We start from the raw sequence: 21591 nt of genomic DNA on the forward strand, positions 1-21591 counted from the left end.
ATTCCTGTACATCAGGTCACTGAGTCCTGAAGACTTATTCTTGCAGAGGACCAAAGTTCAGCACCAAAATCGGGTGGCTCGCAAACAAACCCACATGCAAACTTACACCCACATAAAATTAAAATTAATAAAAATAAATCTTAAAAAATAGAACTGAAAGAAAGACTATTAAATATTTAAATTAGAGTTAAGCCGGGTGACAGAGTCCTTGGGAGGCCAAGGCAGGAAGATTGAAAGTTCAAGGCCTGCCTTGGCTAGCTACATAAAGAATTCAATGCCATCCTAGACAACTTAGTGTGACTGTGTGTCAAAGAGGAAAAATAAGAAGAAAGAAGGGGGAAAACAGTAGAATGCATGCCTAGCATGTACAAGGGCCTAGGTTCAATCCCGGGTACCGCAAATAATAAATAGATAAATAGTAAATGTATGAGTTGGAAAACAATGGGAAATAGCATATAATCATGAGCTGAATTATACATAATCAAGCAATAAGGTGTGAAGTGTATGTATGTGATATGGAAAAGGGGGGTCAGCAGAAAGATTTCTAGGGCCAGGGAGGAGCTCTCCGTGGGTGAGGTGACAGGTCCGAAGTGGAAGCAGCCGCAGAGGACACATTTGTAAGGCAGCCACTCAGCACTGCCTTAGCTCTGATGCAGTGGTTCTCAACCTTCTTAATGTGGTGGCTCTTTAATACAGCTCCTCATGCTGTGGTGACCCCCTACCATTTTCACTGCTACTTCCTAACTATAATTTTCCTACTCTTATGAATCATAATGTAAATATCTGATATGCAGGATAGCGGATATGTGACCCCTGTGAAAGGGCCATCTGACCACCAGTGGGGTCGTAACCCACAGGTTGAGAACTGCTGTGAGTCTCCTCAGCTCTAGCTTTTTGCTGCTTACCATCCTGGGTAATGGGTCCACTGGGTTTATAACTTTAGGTTTTTTCCAATAAATCTGATCAATTTTTTTTTAAGATTTATTTATTTATTATGTATACAGTGAGTGTTCGGCCTGAAGGCCAGAAGAGGGCACCAGATCTCATTGTAGATGGTTGTGAGCCATCATGTGGTTACTGGGAATTGAACTCAGGACCTCTGGAAGAACAGCCAGTGCTCTTAACCTCTGAGCCATCTCTCCAGCCCTCATTTCAATTTTTTTATTAAATAATTATTTGAGATGAACAAAGTCTTTTTTGGAGCCTTTGTATAACCTCTGACCCAGTGATCTAGGTGGCCAGATGGAGGCTGAGCCCTAGACATTCATTACTTTAAAAAAAAAAAATCTGGCCGGGCTGTGGTGGCACATGCCTTTAATCCCAGCACTTGGGAGGCAGAGGCAGGCAGATTTCTGTGAGTTCAAGGCCAGCCTGGTCTACAGAGTGAGATCCAGGAAAGGCGCAAAGCTACACAGAGAAACCCTGTCTTGAAAAATCAAAAAAAAAAAAAAAAATCTGTACCAGAGGCTGGTTATCAAATGCTGATTGCCTCATAAAACCAGGACATTACATAGTTTTTTTCTTTGTGGTGTGTGTGTGTGTGTGTGTGTGTGTGTGTGTGTGTGACAGGGGATCAAACTCAGGACTTCTCACATTCTAGGCAAGCACTCTACCATGGATCTATATCCATCCCTTAGGAAGTAATACTTGGTCTATGGCAAATTTCCCCCTCTGCCATCTTCTAAACACTTATTAACTGAATGACTACCAAGTAAGATGACGTGATGTCTGTTACCTCTGAACTTTAGAGTTGGCCAGCTGAATAACTGAACCTCTACTGTGATAATAAGAGAATGAGAGGCAAGCAAGTCCAGCTATCTCACCCATTAGGGCTTGATCCCCAGGTGCTGACAGCAGTCTACTATGGAACTGTTCCCTCCCACAGATTCCATCGCCAGACAACCCATCCAGCGTCATCAAGGGGCAAACTGGCCCCCAGAATCTGACCATAGGTTTCCCCATTCAACAGACAAGTTCTAAGTGGAACATTCGTCTCTCTGTGCGCACATGGTAGGATACATGTGGCCCCTGAATCGTGTTGTGCAAAGGTCCAGGAACTGCTCTCCTAACCTCATACATCTGCAGTCAGAAAATATTGAAATTAAAGCTTCAGGATACACACAAATCTCTCTTTTTGGTCTAGCTCATACTGTGATCTTAGGCTTGCTGAAGGACTAACTTCCATCACAGCCCTGACAATATTGATTGTTCTGGCTTAAAGGTACATAAGTAGATTGATTTTAGTTTCCCCTCTCAAACTAAAAAGGATCATAGTAGTGTTAGTATTTTCCTGTTTCCACCGGTTGGTATACACTGAATGAATAAATAATAATGTTACTTGGAAAAATGTGGTCGATGGAAAGCAAGGTGCAGGTCTTGAATTGCACTATGAACTGGTTTCGATGCTTCCTACACTTGTCCATTTTGAGTGGCGCCATGGATTCTACACCATCCATTCTGACCTATTGTTTGAAAAAAAAAAAAAAAAAGATCACTTTTGTGGTTGAGGTCTGGGGTGCAGAAATGAAGCCAGCAGGGGGAAATGTGTCCTCTTGTGGAGGTTAATAAGCATCAGGACTGTCACTTCCCTCTAAGTCAGGGGGAAGGAAATATATTCACCAGGGGCCTTTGCTAATTTGTTTCTAATTTAAGGACAATTAGGCAATTCTACACTCCCACCCAGCTTCTGCATGCTTTCTTTCTCTACTAGATAAAAAAGAAAAAGGAAGAAAAAATCTGGAAACAAAGAAGTCTATGAAATTTTTGGCTTCATTTGACGGGACACCTAGTAGTCAGTCACCAGGGAGCCTGGGAGCCAGCCAATAACTGTTTTATACTGTTTCCTCTTTCTGGGAAAAAAAAAATTGTTTTCTACTGTGCCAAAGTATTACTTGTTCTGGAAATACTTCTTAGCTGAGATGTTTCTTGAGCTCTTGCAGCATAGAATCCTTTAGGTCATAAATACGTTCTGTACAAGAAAAAAAGCAGTCCCTCCCTCTTTTTAGATACTTCATCTAAGAAGACATGGAAGGCGACGAAGGCGACGAGGAAGAAACACCAAATTCTTCTGGCCTCTCGCATTTCGCATTTCTTTACTTCCAGGTGGCATTTAACTTCCAACTGCGCAGAACCCCAACAGGAAGGCAAGCGGCCTCAGGGCGGTGCAGGAAGCCGGCTCCCGCGGTGGGGAGACTATGTACCAGCGGGATTTAAACCCGCTACAGAGGGGGCGTGGTCCGGGAAAGGCGGCGCAGCTCGGGTAGGCGGGGCGGGGGCGGGGCTCCGGGAGGCTAAGCCTAGTGCAAGAAAGACCTGAGCTCCGGGAGCCAGCGTCTGTCTCTTTAAATGCCAAGGGCTGCGCTCCCGCCCCGGAGCCCAGAGCCGGATCTACAATCCCGTCCCTCCCGCTCCGGCGCTTGTTGCTCGCCCGGCCCGAACGGGAGCTGCGGACTCCGGGAAGCCCAGCTACCTCCTTCTGCTTTCCTCTTCGTGTTCCACCTTCCGGGAGATCTGCGTGAGGGCTTGTACAGCAGCGAGCGTGAACAGGCATTGCCCCCAGCCCCATCTTCAATTCTTGGGGCGCTACGCAGCCGCGCGGGGCGGGAAGGGGAGAAATGCGTCCTTCCCCGCTGACTAGCTTCGCCCCGGTCCGCGCTGGGAGAGGAGGCACTGCGGAGCCCACACCTGCAAACTCGTCCTAGAAGTCTCAGGGTGCGGCAGGGCGCCCCTCCCGGTCCCCCAGGGCTTCTACGTTTCCGCGAGTGAGTCGGCGCAGGTAATCCGAACCCCAGGGCAGGAGCGCTGGGGAGGAGCCGGCAAGCTGCAGCAAGGACTTGTCGCAGGTGAGCCAGGTGGGGTGGCTCACCTGCTACGGCCATGTCGCGGGAGCCTCTCTGGTTTCTAGAGGGTGCAGTCACTGTGGGGCGTCTAAAGCCTAGTTAGGATCCGGAGTGGGAGGGGAAGTTGGGAAAAGAGAAGGGAATTGGAATAAAGTTTCTAGTTCCTTCCCCCCCCCTCTTGCCCAGGGTTGGCAGGTAGGGCGCGGGCGGAAGCTGTAGGCGCAGCTGATGCAATGGGCTTTGGACGGGGCCAGGTGATGGCTCGGGGTTGGGGAGAGCTGGAGTGGCCATATCTCCAGTAATCGTGACCTAAGAGGTGGAGGAACGCGAGGAAGCTCGCTTCCTAGACTCCCCCTAAAATGGCTCCAGGTGCTCGGCCCCCACCCGTTCTTTTTCCAGAACAAAACGTCTTTCCCTTAAGTGGCATCTACAAATACATTTTTCCTCGTCTCCTTTTCCAACAGGTGGCTTTAGCCCCTGCCCCGGGACCAGTGCCAATGACTCTGCTGGTGGTTTCGCTTTCTCCTCTCGCAGTCCTGTGAACCAGCGTCCACAGCGTGATGGGCAATCAGGTGGAGAAACTGACCCACCTAAGTTACAAGGAAGTTCCCACGGCCGATCCGACCGGCGTGGACCGAGACGATGGGCCCCGCATAGGAGTCTCTTATATTTTCTCCAATGACGACGAAGATGTGGAACCGCAGCCACCGCCCCAGGGGCCTGATGGCGGAGCGTTGCCGGACTCCGGGGACCGGCCTCCCCTGCCCCCGCCGCAGCCCTATGACCCGCGGCAGCACGAGGTGGAATGCTCGGTGTTTTATCGCGACGAGTGCATCTATCAGAAAAGCTTCGCGCCGGGGTCGGCGGCGCTAAGCACCTACACACCCGAGAACCTGCTCAACAAGTGCAGTCCAGGCGACCTCGTGGAGTTTGTGTCGCAGGCGCAGTACCCACACTGGGCTGTCTATGTGGGCAATTTCCAGGTGGTGCATCTGCACCGGCTGGAGGTGAGCAACAGCTTCCTGACCGACGCAAGCCAAGGTCGGCGCGGCCGCGTGGTCAACGATCTGTATCGCTACAAGCCACTGAGTCCCAGCGCTGTGGTGCGCAACGCGCTGGCGCACGTGGGCGCCAAGGAGCGGGAGCTCAGCTGGCGCAACTCGGAGAGCTTTGCCGCCTGGTGCCGCTATGGCAAACGTGAGTTCAAGATCGGTGGCGAGCTGCGCATCGGCAAGCAGCCCTACCGTTTGCAGATTCAGCTCTCGGCTCAGCGCAGCCACACTCTGGAGTTCCAGAGCCTGGAGGACTTGATCATGGAGAAGCGGCGCAATGACCAAATCGGACGCGCGGCGGTGCTGCAGGAGCTCGCCACGCACCTGCACCCGACTGAGCCAGATGAGGGCGACAGCGATGCGGCTCGGACTACACCGTCTCCCCTGCGCCCCCCTGCACTGGGCTCCGAGGAGGAGGATGGAGACTCGGTGGTGCACTGATACTTAACCTGGGCTCAGAGCTGCAAAAGGGAGCTGTTTGCAACGGCCGCGCCCCTTCCTCCCCACCCATACCCCCTTCATCTGGGCCCCATTTGATATTCTTGGGCCTTTTGGAAAACGCAGAGTTGGTGAAATGCACAGCCGACTTTGGACGGGGGAGGAGGAAGGGGACGGAGGGAGCAGGTAGGAGCACTTTGGCTGGTGGGTGGCCATGGGGAGCATTTTCTTCCAGCTGCCTCAGTCTACCTTCCTTTCTGAGGTGAGGTAAAGTGTAAATTTGCTGGGAGTGTCAACTGTGACAGATCTGGGACCAAATTCAACCCTTCCTATACAAGCAGGCTTAGGGAATTTCAGAACACCTATGCCCTGCATTAGGCCTCTGTCCCTTTCAGCTTGGAGGATGCAGGGTACAAAGGCCAGAGGGGATTGGGGAGGCGCCGCCACGGGGCAGCTGGAAGAGCTGCTTATCTGCTTCCCCCACTGAGCTGTGCTTGGGATCGTAGTGATTTATTTTATGGGATTCCCGGGGCACAGGTCTGCTGAAACCACAAGATCTGGGAGCAGCAGACCGAAACCAAACAGCCCTGTATTAAGTGCAACAAATACTTTAGCAAACTCAGGCTACAGGCTACAAACAGACTCTGCTACCTCCCTCCTCCCTGTCCCCAAGTACCTCCTCTTGGGAAGCTGACTCTAAACAGAGTCTCTGGCTCACAACCCTTCCCCGTCCATCTCCACCCCCTTCTCCCCCTCCCCCACCCCGGTTACAAGTAAATCATTGTCAAGGGCCAGGCAGAGAAAGGATTCAATTAAGGTACCGTTCTGCTGCCTCTGTTTTTGGCCTGCCGCTGTGGACTCTTAGAGCTGTGGCGGTGTTATCAAGGGAAGCAATAGCCCTTTGTGTCTCTGATCTAATTAAACCTGCTTGGCGTGTTCATCTGCAGGTCACAGATGGGGTTGGCTTGTGCCACCCCCATAAAATATCCTCTAGGGAATCTGCCAGCGATGCCCTGGCAAGAATTAAATCTCTCCTATCCCCTTGCTGAATGGTGAGGATAACCCTGTACAGATAAAGCTGGACCCAGGGTTCTTTCTGCCCTTTTTTTTTTCCTCTTCTTGGTCCGCTTTCCTCACCATGGCTTTGTTCTGCCTGGTGGTAAATCCTAGGTTTCAGACAGTTGCTGTGGTAGGTAGGGTTAGGGTTAGGTTCACTTTACCACGTATGATTGAAGTTTAATTCAAGGTTCAGAGTCTTGTTATATGGACCCAGTTTCTTTGTGGCTTGGAGAACATCCCATTCCGAGCCTTTTCTTAATTAAGAGTGGTGACATGAGTCCCACAGATTTTGATTATGGTCCCAAATGTAGGTTGGTGATGGTGGATGTGTCGTTGGCTGACTGACAGGTAGCAATTGGGTCGCCTGCTGAACTTCTGTGCACTTTAGTACAAGGCTTTAAGATGTCGGCAGCCCTGTCCCCTGAACTGTGGGCGGGCCTTTGACTGCCTGTTAACTGCTCTCCAAGTTGAGCCTGGTTAAAAGCCTTTCCTGCCTTCCACACACAGTCCTTGTACTGTAATTGGACAAGTAACTTGTGAACTAGATTTTAGCCACTGGAACAGAATCTTACTTGAGTGCCCTGAAGCCATGGCCATTGTTGGGCTTCTTGCCTGGGGAATCACACTTTTTTTAGACATAAAAGTTGAGAGCCTTTTTTTTTTAAAGCCTAGATCTTCATAGTACCTCAGCATGAAACTTTTTCATTATAAAGGCATTAAATGCATTTTCTGCTTTCATGGTGATTGCCAAACAATGTTGAAGATGAACTGTACACTAGCCTTGGTTTGGGACATTGGAGGAGAATCAGTTTCTAATTGGGAATGTAGATCTGATTTCTGTGTACGTGAGTACACAGCTATGTGTTTATATGGTCTTGTTCTTGGAACAGCAGAGCAAGATAAACACAGGAGGCGATGACATTTAGGAAAACCTATGTCTAACAGATTGGGGTTAGTGAAAATGGAAATTGATGCCCACTGTGTGGACGACAAGAGAGGAAGAGTCAGAACAGCTGTTACCAGCAGCTCTGGGATTGCAAACCATTCCTGCTCTCCATCCCAGCCTTTTTTATCACCACTCCTGCCCCCTCAAAAGAAAGTCTGTTCACGCTCAGTGTAGCAGGTGATTTGTATTAGCCATAGAGTGCCCCCAAAGGAAGAACTCATAAGATCCACCCTACCGGTAGCATTATTACTTCTTGGAAATAGATCTTTTCCAGGTGATATTTTCTGGAATGTGTTGTCTACAATTCAGCTGGGTACCAATGATGGCGAATATGGAATGCTTAGGAAGAGCCATCCCCTTGGAAGTTTCCTTAGGGGGTAGAAGGATTTTAGCAATGGTTCTCAACCTGTGTGTGTGTGTGTGTGTCTGTCTGTCTGTCTGTCTCGTCGAGACCCTTTGGGGCACATACTAGATATCCTGTATATCAGATATTTACATTATGATTCATAGCAAAATTGCAGTTATGAAGTGGCAGTGAAGTAATTGGATGCTTGGGGGTCACTACAACATGAAAAATTGTGTGAAAGGGTCTCAGCATTAGGAGGGTTGAGAACCACTGATTTGAAGTAAAGCAGCATCGACTTAGGGCTCTAAGAAGAGTGTGGTATCATCTCTTGGTTTTTAAGACAGCAGTGTTATGGGGGAATTTTTTTTTTTTTAATTTTTATTTTAATGTCCTGGCAATGGCTATGTCTGGCACTTTAGAAAATAAAAGAATATTTAATAATTTTTGTTTCTCCTTAGGAATAAGACATAGAACTATTTTGTACTGTGAATTACGGACGCTCTTTGAAGGAAAGAAATATTGATTCCAATGTTCTTCCGAAGCTCTGGAGGGGGATAAGCAGGACCCTGTGGAACACATACTAAAAGAAACCAGACAAATTCTATTTTCTTACCCGAGCAAATATTTTATTGAGACTGCTTATGTATGTCAAAGGAGCCTACAACTTCAGCTACACAACTTTTTCTATGAGGAGAACTGGTATTTTGTAGCTTTTATTCCACGTTTAATTAAACATGACTTTGTAGCAGGAAAATGTCTAGCAGAAGACTTTATTGCAGATCTTGAAGATTTTTAGTTTTTATGAAAATGGTTTCAGTGGTTAAAGCCCCTCAAAACTTTGGCGCTTCTGAGCCTCATGGCGCCATTGGACAAGAACAACCACATGAAAACATATTTTTTGGAAGCAAAACTTTAATTTTATATGACACATATATACTATGGAAAGCTAAGAAAATTTAAGGACTACTTGTTTTTTCTTTTTTTCTTAAAATGGGATCCACTGTGTTGAAGACTCTTGATATTATGTGCTTGTCTAGCCATTAAAAAAAAAAAAACAAATTAAAATAAAATTGACCACGATCATAGTCACCCAATGGATTTGTTTGGAAAGTTAGATTTTGTGAATTGTTTAAAAAATCAGGATAATGATCAATTTGACTGTTTTATTCATCTTTTCCTTATGCCGTTTTGTTCTTGGTTATAAATCTGTGGCCTGTGAAGAATTACCCATCAGGATACATACTCCACATGCATTTTATTTCCCAGCAAATTGCAGAAACTTTAATTTTGTTGGAGGTTGTATGTTAAATCAATTTTCTTTCACCACTTCTTGAGGAGGAGGTTCTAGTTTGAAATTGTATCATTTCCTTCAAAATGAAGGGCAGTACTTAGTTAAATAAAAGATTGATGACATCTTTTAAGCCATTTCCTCTTCACTCTGTCTTATTAAAATAAAAGCTGTCAAGTTCTTTTGAAAAATGTTATGAGGGTTCCCAATAAACCATCTATTATTAGAGCTCATTGCATTCATCTCTCCACATATACACCTTCTCTTTTGACATTTTTGATCTAAATTCAAGCTACTCAGCTTACTGTAATATGTGTATGTCATTCTTACGTTGTTCAGAGACTAGTTTGGTGGATTCACTTAGTGACCCAAACTCTTGTATTTACCAAGTGGGAATTAACCACCCATTGTTTTATGCTGTCTATGTTCGTGACAAGTGTCTTGTGACCACACATCTTCAATACACAGTTTTCAGAAACAATGGGAATGTTACCAGAAGATGTACTTAAGGCGTCTATAGTGGGAAGGTCTGTGTTCAGCAACTGGTTTGAACTTTGGGTGGTTTCCCAGCCTCAGGTGAAGCACAATGCTTATCACAGGGCACTGTTGTCATGCCAACAGATACAGGTGTGTGTAGTTGGGAGAACAAATACGACGTCTAATAAGGTACCTTGAAAGCCCGCCAGCATTCCCCAGGACTACCTCTAAAACTGCCACCACAGTATCCAGAGGTTCAAGTCCAGGCTGAGAATTTTATATAACAAAGTTGAGTGGAGTTACAAGGAGCCCAAGCAAGCAGGAGGTCATTGCTACTGTAATCTCAGAGTTCTCATTGCACAAGACACTTTGGGGAAGAGAGCCTAATGCAGAATTTCACTAATTCCTTGGTAGTCTTGGTGGAGGCTGCTGTTCCTCCTTTTTCTAAGTGGGCCAGCTTGCTTGATGTGGGAAATGACATGTTCCCAAGCCTTTAAAAGGTCCTCTAAAGTGAACAGGCTCAAATAAGTGCAAAAAGGTTTCTATTTCCTTTTACTGAATTTCCTGGGGAAACTGCTTATTAAACAAATATAGCAATTTGCCTGCAGAATAAATGTATTTTCAATCACAATAAGGTACAGTCCTGAGCATTATGAAGGGCCAGAGGGTGTTGAGCCCAGTCCTGCATCAATATGGGGGGGGGGAGGAATTCTTCAAAGAAGAATGATACTTTTTTTTTTTTTTTTTTTTTTTTTGGTTTTTCGAGACAGGGTTTCTCTGTGTAGCTTTGCGCCTTTCCTGGGACTCACTTGGTAGCCCAAGCTGGCCTCGAACTCACCGAGATCCGCCTGCCTCTGCCTCCCGAGTGCTGGGATTAAAGGCGTGCGCCACCACCGCCCGGCGAAGAATGATACTTAATTGAGACTGTATGAGTGTACTCAAACAAGTTGAAGCCAGGGGGAGGTCCTAAGGACAGGGTTTGAGAAACAATAGCCCTTAGCCGCAGTAGTTAACAAGAGTGCTTGAACAGAGTGGCCAGGCAGCTGCCCTACTGGTTCCATTGGCTTCTGTGTAAGCTTGTGGTTTTGGCAGAGTCTTTTGCTATAGTGACTATCAGACAATCACAGAATGACTAGTCATGACTTCCTGGCTAAGTGACTCCCATCTTGACTCTGATATAATTTTCACTTTCTCACTAGGAGCCAGAACACAAAGAAGTTTATGTACCACCCCCCCAATATATATATTTCATATATATATGAAATGACCCAGTCCCTAAACTTATTATAGGTATGGGGAAATCATATATATATATATATATATGGGACAGGTTGTAATAAAGGTGACTGTGTAAAGGGCTGCTCGTTTATAGGAATGCAAATAGAGCAAATGTATACATGTTTAAGTAGAGTTTGCAACCGGCAGAGGAGAAGCCTGTAGTCCTGTCATAAAATCAGACAGAAACACAAGTACCAATAATAGAGATCATGATGTCACTGACAGGACTGATATTTACTAAGTCCTTAGGTAGGAGGCTCCGCAATTCCCGTAGTGTACCTGATGTATGGCAATGAACGACATCCGTAGTCACTCCTATTTAAAATAGACAAGACAGATAACAACAATAAAATGTCAGAAGTATTTGATTACAGTTTGTGACGGAGTTCAGGGAAGATGTGTAGTGTGTAGAAGAGGTTCTCTTCATCAATGAGTCAGAATGCTACATGTCAAGAGGCAGGGGATGCGTCCATTGCTTTGGACCGAGTGCAGATCATTCATCAAGGCAGAAAGACTGGAGGCAAATGAATGAATCCTTAGTGCTCTCAAAATGCCTTTGTTCCACCTCCTGGTACTCATGGACTTCTCCAAGTCATTCATGAGTTCCTTTGTTCCTCAGAGCAGAACACAGGCAGTGACCCTCCATAAGAGATTGAGTGGCCGGATGTGTTTTGCTAGACCAAACCCTCCATCATCTCACAGTGATGTTAGAACTATGTTTTGAGCAGGATGAGCATAGCAATGGTTTTTAAGAGGCATAGGGTGGGACAGTCAATGACTATCAGAGCTGGAGATTATCTTGTTATTACTATGTGGGCCTTAGATTACTAGGTTAGGAAGTAGAGTGTGAATCCAGGCCTTGGCCCAATGCAGGAGAGTAGTCAAGTGGGTGGACTCAGCTAGATGAGAAGTGAATAGCAAGATTTACAGCCTTAGAATCATTACTGAGGAGGAGGGAATTGTGTTCAGCTGGTAAACCACGGCTGTGAGTCTAGTGCTATCGTGATCTCAAGAATGGTCCTAAGTGGCTATAAGGATGCACTCTAGATTACTTCCTTTGGGAGGTATAGAACTTAGTCAAGTCTCAGGGTGGTTATCTAACTATTCAGTACATTCTTTTCAGTCTTGTAACTTGGGATGCATTGCTGAAGGGAAAAGGCCTGCCTGGACACAAAGTATGGTTGAGCCTTACAGTTAAAGGACCTGTGTTTCTCTGCTGTGGCCTCTGCTTATTAGCCTGTGACACTGGGGAGAAGTTGCATACTTCCCTGAATACTGAATTTCTCCTTTGTACAATGCACTTTTTCAGTTGTATTTGTAAAGTAATCCTCTGTGTGTATGACATTGTAGCAGTTAATACTTAATACTAACAGAAATCAGCATCAACATTAATATTAATGTATATTAATACGTTTGGAAGATATCTACCTTAATGTTAGTTGTAAGGGCAAAATGAAACAAGTCCTTAGAGGCTCCCAATAATAACGACTAGGATTAGGAACAAAAGTTTGGGGTTTCATGGACAGTAGTACACTTGATAGAGTGCTCGCTGGGAAAACATGACAGCTGGGTTTGGATTCCCTGGCCCCACAGGAATGCTGGTTAGAACAGTGCACATCTCATATCTGTAATGCCCATGGCTTATAGGTGGATCCCTGAAGCTTGCTAGTCAGCCAATCTAGCCAAATTGGCAACCTTGAGGTTCAGTGAGAGAGCACGCCCCATAAACTAATGTGGACAGTAATGGAGGAAGACACCTGGCATCAACCTTTGGCCTCTACATATGCACACAATCAGGCACACACACACACACACATACACACACACACACACACACACACACACACAGGCAGAGAAAGGAAATTGTGGGATATTATATATATTCTAAAGCCTTACTCAAGTTACCGTCTGGGAAAGGAACTCTTCCCTTTAGGCTTAGAGAATTTCTTTTCAGAGAGAATTATTTAAAAAATTAATTCTGCAATTACATAGTTAATTATCAAATTAATATAGTAATAACAATTGACTGATTTTCAGAGAATATTTTCAAACCTATTTTCTTGTATTTATTTTAGTACTGGCAGGATTTATCACTATGTTTAATATTAGAAACCAAGGCTGAGAGTGAATGGAAAAAAGATAGTAAATTCATCTAAATATTCTGGAAAAAGCATTTAAAGGCTTTATGTGTTTTTGTTTGCTTTCAATATTGCTGTATTCAACATTGACCTTTTCCCCTTTTCTTTCCATATCAGAGTGCATTTCCCTTTGCTGCCGGCTCAGTTTCTGGCCAGTGCATCATAGACTATGGAAGGATATTGTTGTATCTCTCTGGATATGCATAATCTATATGAAGGGAGCCTTTTGCTTGTTTACTCCAGACAGAGTTATGTTTGTCCATAAAAGCATTAAATGACGGTTGTTTTTTGTACTGACATACATTTTGAAAAACTGAATTATGTTTCGGTTCACAGAGAGCTTTTGTGTACCATATCCTCAGCACCTAATTCCAAGCATCACTGTGGTGCCCTCGTCTTGATCCATGAGCTCACCCCGACGCGTCATTAACTCTCCAGCCCACAGTTTACATCAGGGCTCACTGTGTGTGGTATGTTCTACAAAGTTGGACAGCTGTATCCACCGTTGTAGCTGTTACCTCAACCTCTCTTCCTTCATCTCCTCCCTCTCCCCCCAGGCTGAGACTGAGCCCATTCCAGCTGCTCTCATCCATGCTGTAGCCACCATTACAGCTTTTTATCCCAGCCTCTCTTCTTTCATCTCCTCTCCACCTGCCCCCATCCCACCCCTTTGCAGTTCCTCTTATTCAGCCTTAAGAGAAACTTCCCTGTAAGCCACCCAGCTTTCCTCAACAGGCCCGATGGCATTCCTGGCTTCTGGGGTGTTCATTCATTCTTTAGGAATTCATAAGGCCTGCCAGACCCGGGCTTCCAGGAATCTTACATGGTCCAGGTGCATGCCCACATTCCATGAGGGAAGACGGACTGGCTCTACCTTGTGATAAAGTGTGTTGAGAGGCCAGGCAGGCTTCAGGCAGAGGTGGGGGTGGGGAATTCCTTGGAGAAGCTTTCTAGGGACAGTTTAAGGGCTGGAGATCTTATCAGTTTACAATGCAATTCTGCTCTGTTCTCTTCAACCCTGGATTAGAATTCTGTGTGGCTGAAATAGGAAGAGGACCATAAAAACAAGCAGTATAATTTCCTTAGGAGCTTCCCTTTTCTCCCCTCATAGTGCTGATATAGATTTTTAGCCACATAAGTTCTATATTATCCTGTATAACCCATAGTATAGGTTATTATTATAACATGTACATTATAACTAACTGCACTGATCTTCACTTTACCACACTAAAATCGATCTCTTCTCTGAGTACCTTCGTTCAGCTTGCCTCGAAGACAGCACTACAGTCCATTACAGTAAGGATCCAAGGGCTTCTCTGCCTTAAAGGAGCTGAGAGGTTATAGGACATGCAGCATCACCCCAGTACCTCTCCTCCCTGGGCCGCCCATGCACAAAAGTCTTCATTTGCAAAGTGAAAGTAATACATGAGCTTCTCTGCAAGGGTTACAGTGAGTGTGTGCATTCCAGTCCCCACAGCAAGTCCTGAAAGGGATTACAAGCTCTGAGGTGGTCACTGTCCATATCCCTGGTCCCTCTCTTGTTCTCACCCAGGGTTTCTGAATAGACACCAGAATCTTACAGATTTATTTCTGATCAAAACAGATTCAGCCCAACTCAAATGGAGTTAAAGTGGTTGGCCACTCAGTATTCAATCCAATTAAAATGGATCAATATTTGATTTTCTGGGGGATAAAATCACATTCCTGAGCATTTGAGAAAACACCTAAGTAATTTGTAGACATACCTACCCATCATGTACTCACATATACACACTAACAGCTTCCTTCAAAGTAAGCATCAATTAAATATTTTCTTTGTAAGAGTTGCTGTGGACGCCAAGTGGTGGTGGCACACACCTTTAATCCCAGCACTTGGGAGGCAGAGGCAGGAGGATCTCAGTGAGTGCAAGGCCAGCCTGGTCTACAAAATGAGTTCCAGGACAGCCAGGACTGTTACACAGAGAAACCCTATCTTGAAAAACCAAAAAGAAAAAAAATGAAAAGGAGTTGCCGTGGTCATGGTGTCTCTTCACAGCAATAGAAACCCTAAGACAGTGTCCCTTCTAGACTTTAGTTTTTTCTGTGACCATTGAGCTATGGTTACCTCTCATACAGACCTTTCAGTTTTGGCTTTGATTTTAAGATTACATCATGTTATTGCTATTTCTCAATTATTTTTTTCTCACCAGCAAATTAGGACTTTGGTATTAGAATGCAAAGTATCAGGGATATGTTTAAACAGCAAAAGCTTTTATTTCTAATTTACCAATTCTGTTAATGGCTATTTAAAGTGTTTCCCAGGGTTTATAATAATAAATGACAGCACATGCATTTTGTTGTGACTATTCCTGGTATGCGTGCGTGCGTGCGTGTGTGTGTGTGTGTGTGTGTGTGTGTGTGTGTGTGTGTGTGTGTGTGTAAGATGTAATCATTGACATGAGATTTCTGGGTGAAGGTTATACACAATTTAAACTTGATAGGAACAGCCATATGGCCCTCTACAAAAGCCTGCACGTTTATGGGAATACTGATAACATCCTCAAGTGTTTAAAAAATATTTGCTCGGGGCTGGAGAGATGGCTCAGAGGTTAAGAGCACTGACTGCTCTTCCAGAGGTCCTGAGTTCAATTCCCAGCAACCACATGGTGGCTCACAACCATCTGAAATAAAATCTGGCGCCCTCTTCTGTATACATAATAAATAAATAAATCTTAAAAGAAAGAAAGAAAGCAGACTGAGCAAACCATGAGAAACAAGTCAGCTTCTTCCTCCCTCTCTCCCTCCCTTCCTCCTTCCCTCCCTTCTAAAAAAAAAAAAAATTTGCTCGCTGATAGAATTTTAAAAATACTGCCTTGAAGTTTACATTCCTGGGTTTCACATTTACCACCTGATCACAGATGTTTTGGCAAGAATTGAAGCCAGTGGTTGACCAACACTCTTCTGTTGCAGGCACTTGAACACATGCCAAAGCATTTGGTTGCTGGGTCAGTGCAATGCATTGTAGAATCCAATGAAGTTAGAGGAACAGAAGAGAGGCCTTAGTGGTAGGTATTTAAAATTATCCTTCTTTTAAAATATGTGCATCAAAGTGTGTCATCCACCATCTTGCATCAACCAGTGGCTTCCAGTCATGTGTAGACTGAAGTCTTGGTTCCCTACAGTGGCCTGTTGGTCTGTACAAACTGGCTTCTGTTCATGTGGGCTTCTTATTGCCTCTCCTTGAAGGGTAGGGTCCCTCTACAGCACTCCTAGTTTTCCTAAACACACCCAAGTCTTTTTCTTCATCGTAGAGCAGGATCCTTCAGCCTTCCTGACTATGACCTGAATACGAAATAAAACTCGACACGAGTACTCCTTCTGACTTACCTGTGTGTCTGCATATAACCAAACTAAAATATCACTAAGAAATTCTGGCTTGTTTTATGGCATACTCTAATGTCACCTCGTCTGATTTGCTTCATTCTGATTCGTTTATTGGAGGGGAAATAAACTTGTTAGTAGCCACTAAATGGATCTGACAACTTATTAATGCAAGACCCAGTGTTTGCAAAACAGAGCCTGAAGCATGCCCAGGTTTCTTCCCTCTGGATGGCAGAGGCCTTGGCTCTCCTTCAAGCTTTTTGTGTCTCAGCATAAATATTATCCTACTTTCTTGTTCTAGTCCACTTCATTATTCCAACATGGAACTCTATTTATTTCTTTTATACTAATTTTCAAAAATTATAATTACCTGCTTACACCACTTTTATATCTCTTTATTGTATGTCTCTTCCCACTGGATGAAGGGCAAGAATATTGTTTGCATTTTACACCACAGTATATGCAGCACACAAGATAGTGATTGGAAAATAATAAGTACTCAATAAATACTTACAAATGAACAACAGTGCTTGTATTTTACACACTGAGAATTTGTCTCCCTGTGTCACAGCCCAAGTTCCATATATGCTGCTGCTGCTTTAGATCATAGAAAATGTCTCAGTAAAATTTTAAATCAGGTGCTCCCCAGCTCTCTCCCTCTAAATAAGAAATCAAAAGGTAGCAATGCTTACTCTGTCTCAAGACACAGAATATGTGGTCATTAAGAGTAGGGACTACAAGGTAGAATGTTCATCTAGCTTTCCCTACCTCTTCATCTGGGATGACTAGGAATGAAATAAAAAACTTAAAAAGGAAATGTACAAGTTGTTTAAAAAAAACACAGCCAGTACACAGATAGAACTTTGCATTTTACCTGATGGCTTTGCAAATATCTAAACCTTATCATAATCCTGTTGAAAAGGTAAGAGGATTTAGGATTGTGGTAACATATGATTATGATATGCTGAGAACATTGAGAAGGCTTCTAGTGCCAGGTCCTATTAATTCATCCCATTTTCCTCATACTGGCCCTGAAAGGAGCTGTAATCCCCACTTTAAGGGCAAGGCTGAAGATTAGGTAGATAGGGTAGCATGGCCACTAAGGGGAGAGACTGATATTACAAGGTCCGAGTTTCTGCTTTCCAATTATGTGGCAACATGATGATAGACAGAATAATTCTCCCCTCCAAAGATACCCACACCTAATTTCCCAGAACCTGTGAATACCTTATCTCCCTTGTCAAAAGGGACTTTGTGGATGCAATAAACTAAGGATTTGGAGATGAGATTATCTTGCATAAAGTTATCTCAAGAGGTCTTATAAGAAGGAGGCAGGAGATAGAGGCTGCTTGTGCTTAGCATTGTGTATCAGAACTCCAGTCTTTCAATCCTGAATAATAATAGTTGGTTGTGTGTGTACAGCACACTTTGTTTATTCACCAGTTGACATTTAGCTTTCTTTCTTTCTTTCTTTCTTTCTTTCTTTCTTTCTTTCTTTCTTTCTTTCTTTCTTTCTTTCTTTCTTTCTTCCTTCCTTCCTTCCTTTCTTTCTTTCTCTCTCTCTTTCTTTCTTTCTCTTTCTCTCTCTCTTTCTTTCTTTCTTTCTTTCCTTCTCTCTCTCTCTCTCTCTCTCTCTCTCTCTCTCTCTCTTTCTCTCTCTCCTCCCTCCCTCCCTCCCCCTCTCTCTCTTTCTTTTGTTTTGTTTTGTTTTGTTTTGTTTTTTAACCTTTTGGTCTTTGAGAATAAGACTGTAGGGAGCAACCAATGATATAATGAAATTAGAGGAAATACACGTGCTGGTTTTGAAGATAGAAGAAGGAGTCATGAGCCAAGGCATGCAAGCAACATCTAGAAGTACGAAAGGCAAGGGTGTAGAATTACCCATGGAGTCTACAGAAGCAATAACTTTAGTCTACTGTGACCTGTGTCAGACCTCTGAGTATTAAAAATACAAGATAAAACATTTATGATGTTCAGGCCTACACAGTTGTGCTAATTCGCTATAGCTATGCACCGTGTTTGTTCCTAGAGCTAGTGAATTGATTATGGTCAATTGTCCATTTCTGTGGTTTACTCATCTGCAGATTGAACCACCACAAACTGCAATTATTTGGAAAGTAAAATTGCCTCTATACTGCAAAGATTCGTTCTTGTCATTATCCCCTCATAATATAACGTGAGAATTTCCATAGCATTTATACTATATTCAGTAGTATATGTATCTCAGATGTGTGTAGGGTAGGGGAGGGATGTTATATACAATTGCTATGGTGTTCATAGAAGGGATTGGAGGATCTTAAATTTTGGGCATTCACAGAACCAGTTTTCCATAGAAAAGGATGACTGTGTTTGGACAGCAAACACTTCCTGAGCATGCCTTATACCCACCTAGGCTTAGAAGGATTAAAGACTATAATGTGCTTTCAATTATCTACTGCCCCTTAGAATATATATATATATATATATATATATATATATATATATATATATATATTTTTTTTTTTTTTTTTTTTTTTCTGGAGCTGAGGTCCAAACCCAGGGCATTGTGCTTGCTAGGCAAGCACTCTACCACTGAGCTAAATCCGCAACCCCCCTTAGAATATTATTAAACTGATTTACCATTGAGAACATTGAGGCCCGGAGGAAGAAAGACAGTGCACATGGGCTGCACATATGAGGGGAGTGATTACAGACAGGTGTCAAGTACATCCAGGCTTTAGATACGAACTGTGCAGCTGGGAGGTCACCAAGTCCAGAAGGCACGAGGGAATGCTTTCTTGGGGCTTGTAAACTCGGAGAAACAAAACCCAAGCTCTCAAGGGTTTATTTGGTACTTTGCTTTCTAATGGAGGTAAAGTGTGTTGTGTAAAATTCACCATTTAAACCCGTTCAAGTGTCTAACTTGGTGAAAAGGACGTGATTCACTGTGCAGTTCTGGAACCTTGCCATCTGTACAAATGGAAAATCCATATGCTTTATGTAGCCACTCCCTCGCTCCCTTCTCTCTGTCTATGGAAACTACTGGTTTCTCTGTCTTTATAGACAGACCTATCCTGGATCTTTCATGTAATTGTACCATATGCAGTTCTTCATATCTAAATGCTTTCAGTTAGCATGTCTCAAGAGCAGCAATAGTGCACTGTGTGTTTGTTCTTCATTTCTCACTGTGGCTGGAACACATCTCTGTGGTTTGTACCACAAGTTGTTCACTCACTCATCCATTGATGGAAATTTGGACTATTTCCATCCATTGGCTCCTGGGGAAAATGATGCTGTGATGATTGGCATATAGGTATCTGTTTGAATTCTTGATTTGTACTCTCTTCTTTGGGGAATGATGTAAAGGTAAAATTGATTCAGCCATATGGTAATTCTATGATTAACTTTTTGAAGATGTGCCAAAGACTTTCCACAGTAGTTATACCATGATTTTTTTTTATCATTTTTGGTTAATTACTTCTAATATGCAATGCTTCCTTTTTTTTTTAATCTGAAGCTACTCATTATATTATCATTTTCACATTTCTTGGCAACTCTGTATGGTCAGGAAAATTAAAGTCAGAGAAAGCATAATTTTATAACATTTTTTAATCTGGAGACAAAGGCACTATGGTGATAGCATTGATAATAAAAAGTCCACTCTTGTGTAGTACACCAAAGTGCCAGGCTCTACCAAAAGGTTTCTGTTTGTAAACCCATTTAATCCTACAGAGAATGCTAAGGAGTAGGTGAAGGTATTTATTATTAGTCTTGCCATGCTACAGTTATTGTAATAGTTGTTAAATTACTCTTTTCATTGTGGCCAAATACCTGACATGAAGGAAGGAAGGAAGGAAGGAAGGAAGGAAGGAAGGAAGGAAGGAAGGAAGGAAGGAAGAAAGGAAGGAAGGAAGAAAGGAAAGAAGGAAAAACTTGTTTTGGCTCACAGTTTTAGCTCACAATTTGAGGGATACAGTCCATCATGGTGAGGGAGGCCTGGGGGCAGGATCATGCTGCGGCTAGTCATGTTCTGCCCACTGCAGTCGGGAAGTAGATGAATACTTACTTATACATGGTTCCCTTGCCATTAATTCCCATTCTATTTGGTCCAAGATTCCAATACATGAGACCGTGCTGCCACTTTCTGAGAGGGTCTTCAGTTAATCCTCTCTAGAAATGCTTCCCCAATCCCATCCATGCCCCCCCCCCACACACCACAGTGTGCTTCATTAGTGCTTTAAACCTATGGACTTCCAATCTTGTGAAGCTGACAATAGAATTTAACCACCACATAAAAGAAACACATACCAGTCCTATAACTTGCTAAACTCAACTGAAGTTTATTCTTTTTCCATCTTCTAGGACAGTTGTTCTCAACACGTGGCTCATGAACAAGCAAGATTCATGTTGCCTGGAAATTTGCTGAAGAAGTTAGCTCTTAGCAACAGTCATATTGGATAATGCTTTTGTTACTATGTTACCTTATGTGGTTGGGTATACTCCTTATCTTATAAATGGTACTATGAGTGTGGACAGAAAGTGAAGTGTGCTTCTGTGAGTCAAGGCTAAAAGAGGTAGGAAAACTTCACGGAAAGGTTATCCATAAAAACACGGACTTCTGCCTGCTGGTCCCTTCAGTCGCCAGCATTTCTCATATACACAATACACATTCGTTGGTGAATGAATGTCACCACAGGTAGTATCATAAATCTTTGGGTTTCATGGTGACAAAATACTTAAAGTTCACTTTTAATGGAAATCTATTAAAATGTTTCATTGGGAGCACAGCTTGATGTGGCTTGTGATTTTTTTAAAGCTCAGTAGAGTTGCTATAATTGGGATGGTCTTATTTGGGGGTGAGGGACTAAGAATGGGAATGAAAATCATTTCAAGTAGCTCCACAATTGATGGTGACCTCGAAAGATGATAACAAGGAAATAAACCAGGTAGGTTCAAGATGGACTCTGTAGATCTGCAGATGGATTATGGTGGAGGGGGGAATCTCAGAGTAAAGGAAAGGAAAGCATACAGGATGGGTTCTGGCTAAAGAAAGTTAAGTGCTTGGAAGAAATTAGCACAGAGGAAAGTTTGATGTTAGAGAAGAAAGAAGTTTGCGAGGTTTCATGGATGAAGGGAATGGGCGAGTTCAAAGGCAAAGTGTTCCCCTTGTGTATAGTATATCCATAGCCGTGCATTAGGACTCTTGAGGGACAGTGAATTCTTCATTAGTGTGTGCTGGTAGGAAAAGCAGATTAAAAAGCTAGAAGTTAACGTGTGGGCAACAAACAGAGTAGGACACATTCCACAGCAGGGTGGAATTAAGGGAAGAATACTTGGGCCAATTTTGGTTGTGTCCAGCAGTAACAACAACTCATTTGTAAAAAGATGGGC

The 21591-nt window shown here is 43.6% G+C and overlaps 1 protein-coding gene and 1 long non-coding RNA gene across 2 annotated transcripts; both read left to right on the forward strand.

Annotated features, from left to right (window-relative positions):
* Positions 1-4399: 4399 nt before the first annotated feature.
* On the forward strand, positions 4400-9196 carry Lratd2 (LRAT domain containing 2). The gene is made up of 2 exons (XM_006989004.4): positions 4400-5515; positions 8139-9196. The coding sequence occupies exon 1, from the start codon at positions 4400-4402 to the stop codon at positions 5330-5332; it is 933 nt and encodes a 310-aa protein (XP_006989066.1). The 3' UTR covers positions 5333-5515; positions 8139-9196.
* A 6482-nt stretch (positions 9197-15678) lies between these two features.
* Positions 15679-20987, forward strand: LOC143269706 (uncharacterized). The gene is made up of 2 exons (XR_013046299.1): positions 15679-15905; positions 20563-20987. It is a non-coding gene; the product is annotated as an uncharacterized LOC143269706 (long non-coding RNA).
* The last annotated feature ends 604 nt before the right edge of the window (positions 20988-21591 follow it).

The sequence above is a fragment of the Peromyscus maniculatus genome, chromosome 20 (assembly GCF_049852395.1).
Source record: "Peromyscus maniculatus bairdii isolate BWxNUB_F1_BW_parent chromosome 20, HU_Pman_BW_mat_3.1, whole genome shotgun sequence".
NCBI classification, from domain to species: domain Eukaryota; kingdom Metazoa; phylum Chordata; class Mammalia; order Rodentia; family Cricetidae; genus Peromyscus; species Peromyscus maniculatus.

What these genes read in the sequence shown, in the direction of transcription:
- Lratd2 (XM_006989004.4), top strand. Translation starts at nt 4,400, where the DNA reads ATGGGCAATCAGGTGGAGAAACTGACCCACCTAAGTTACAAGGAAGTT.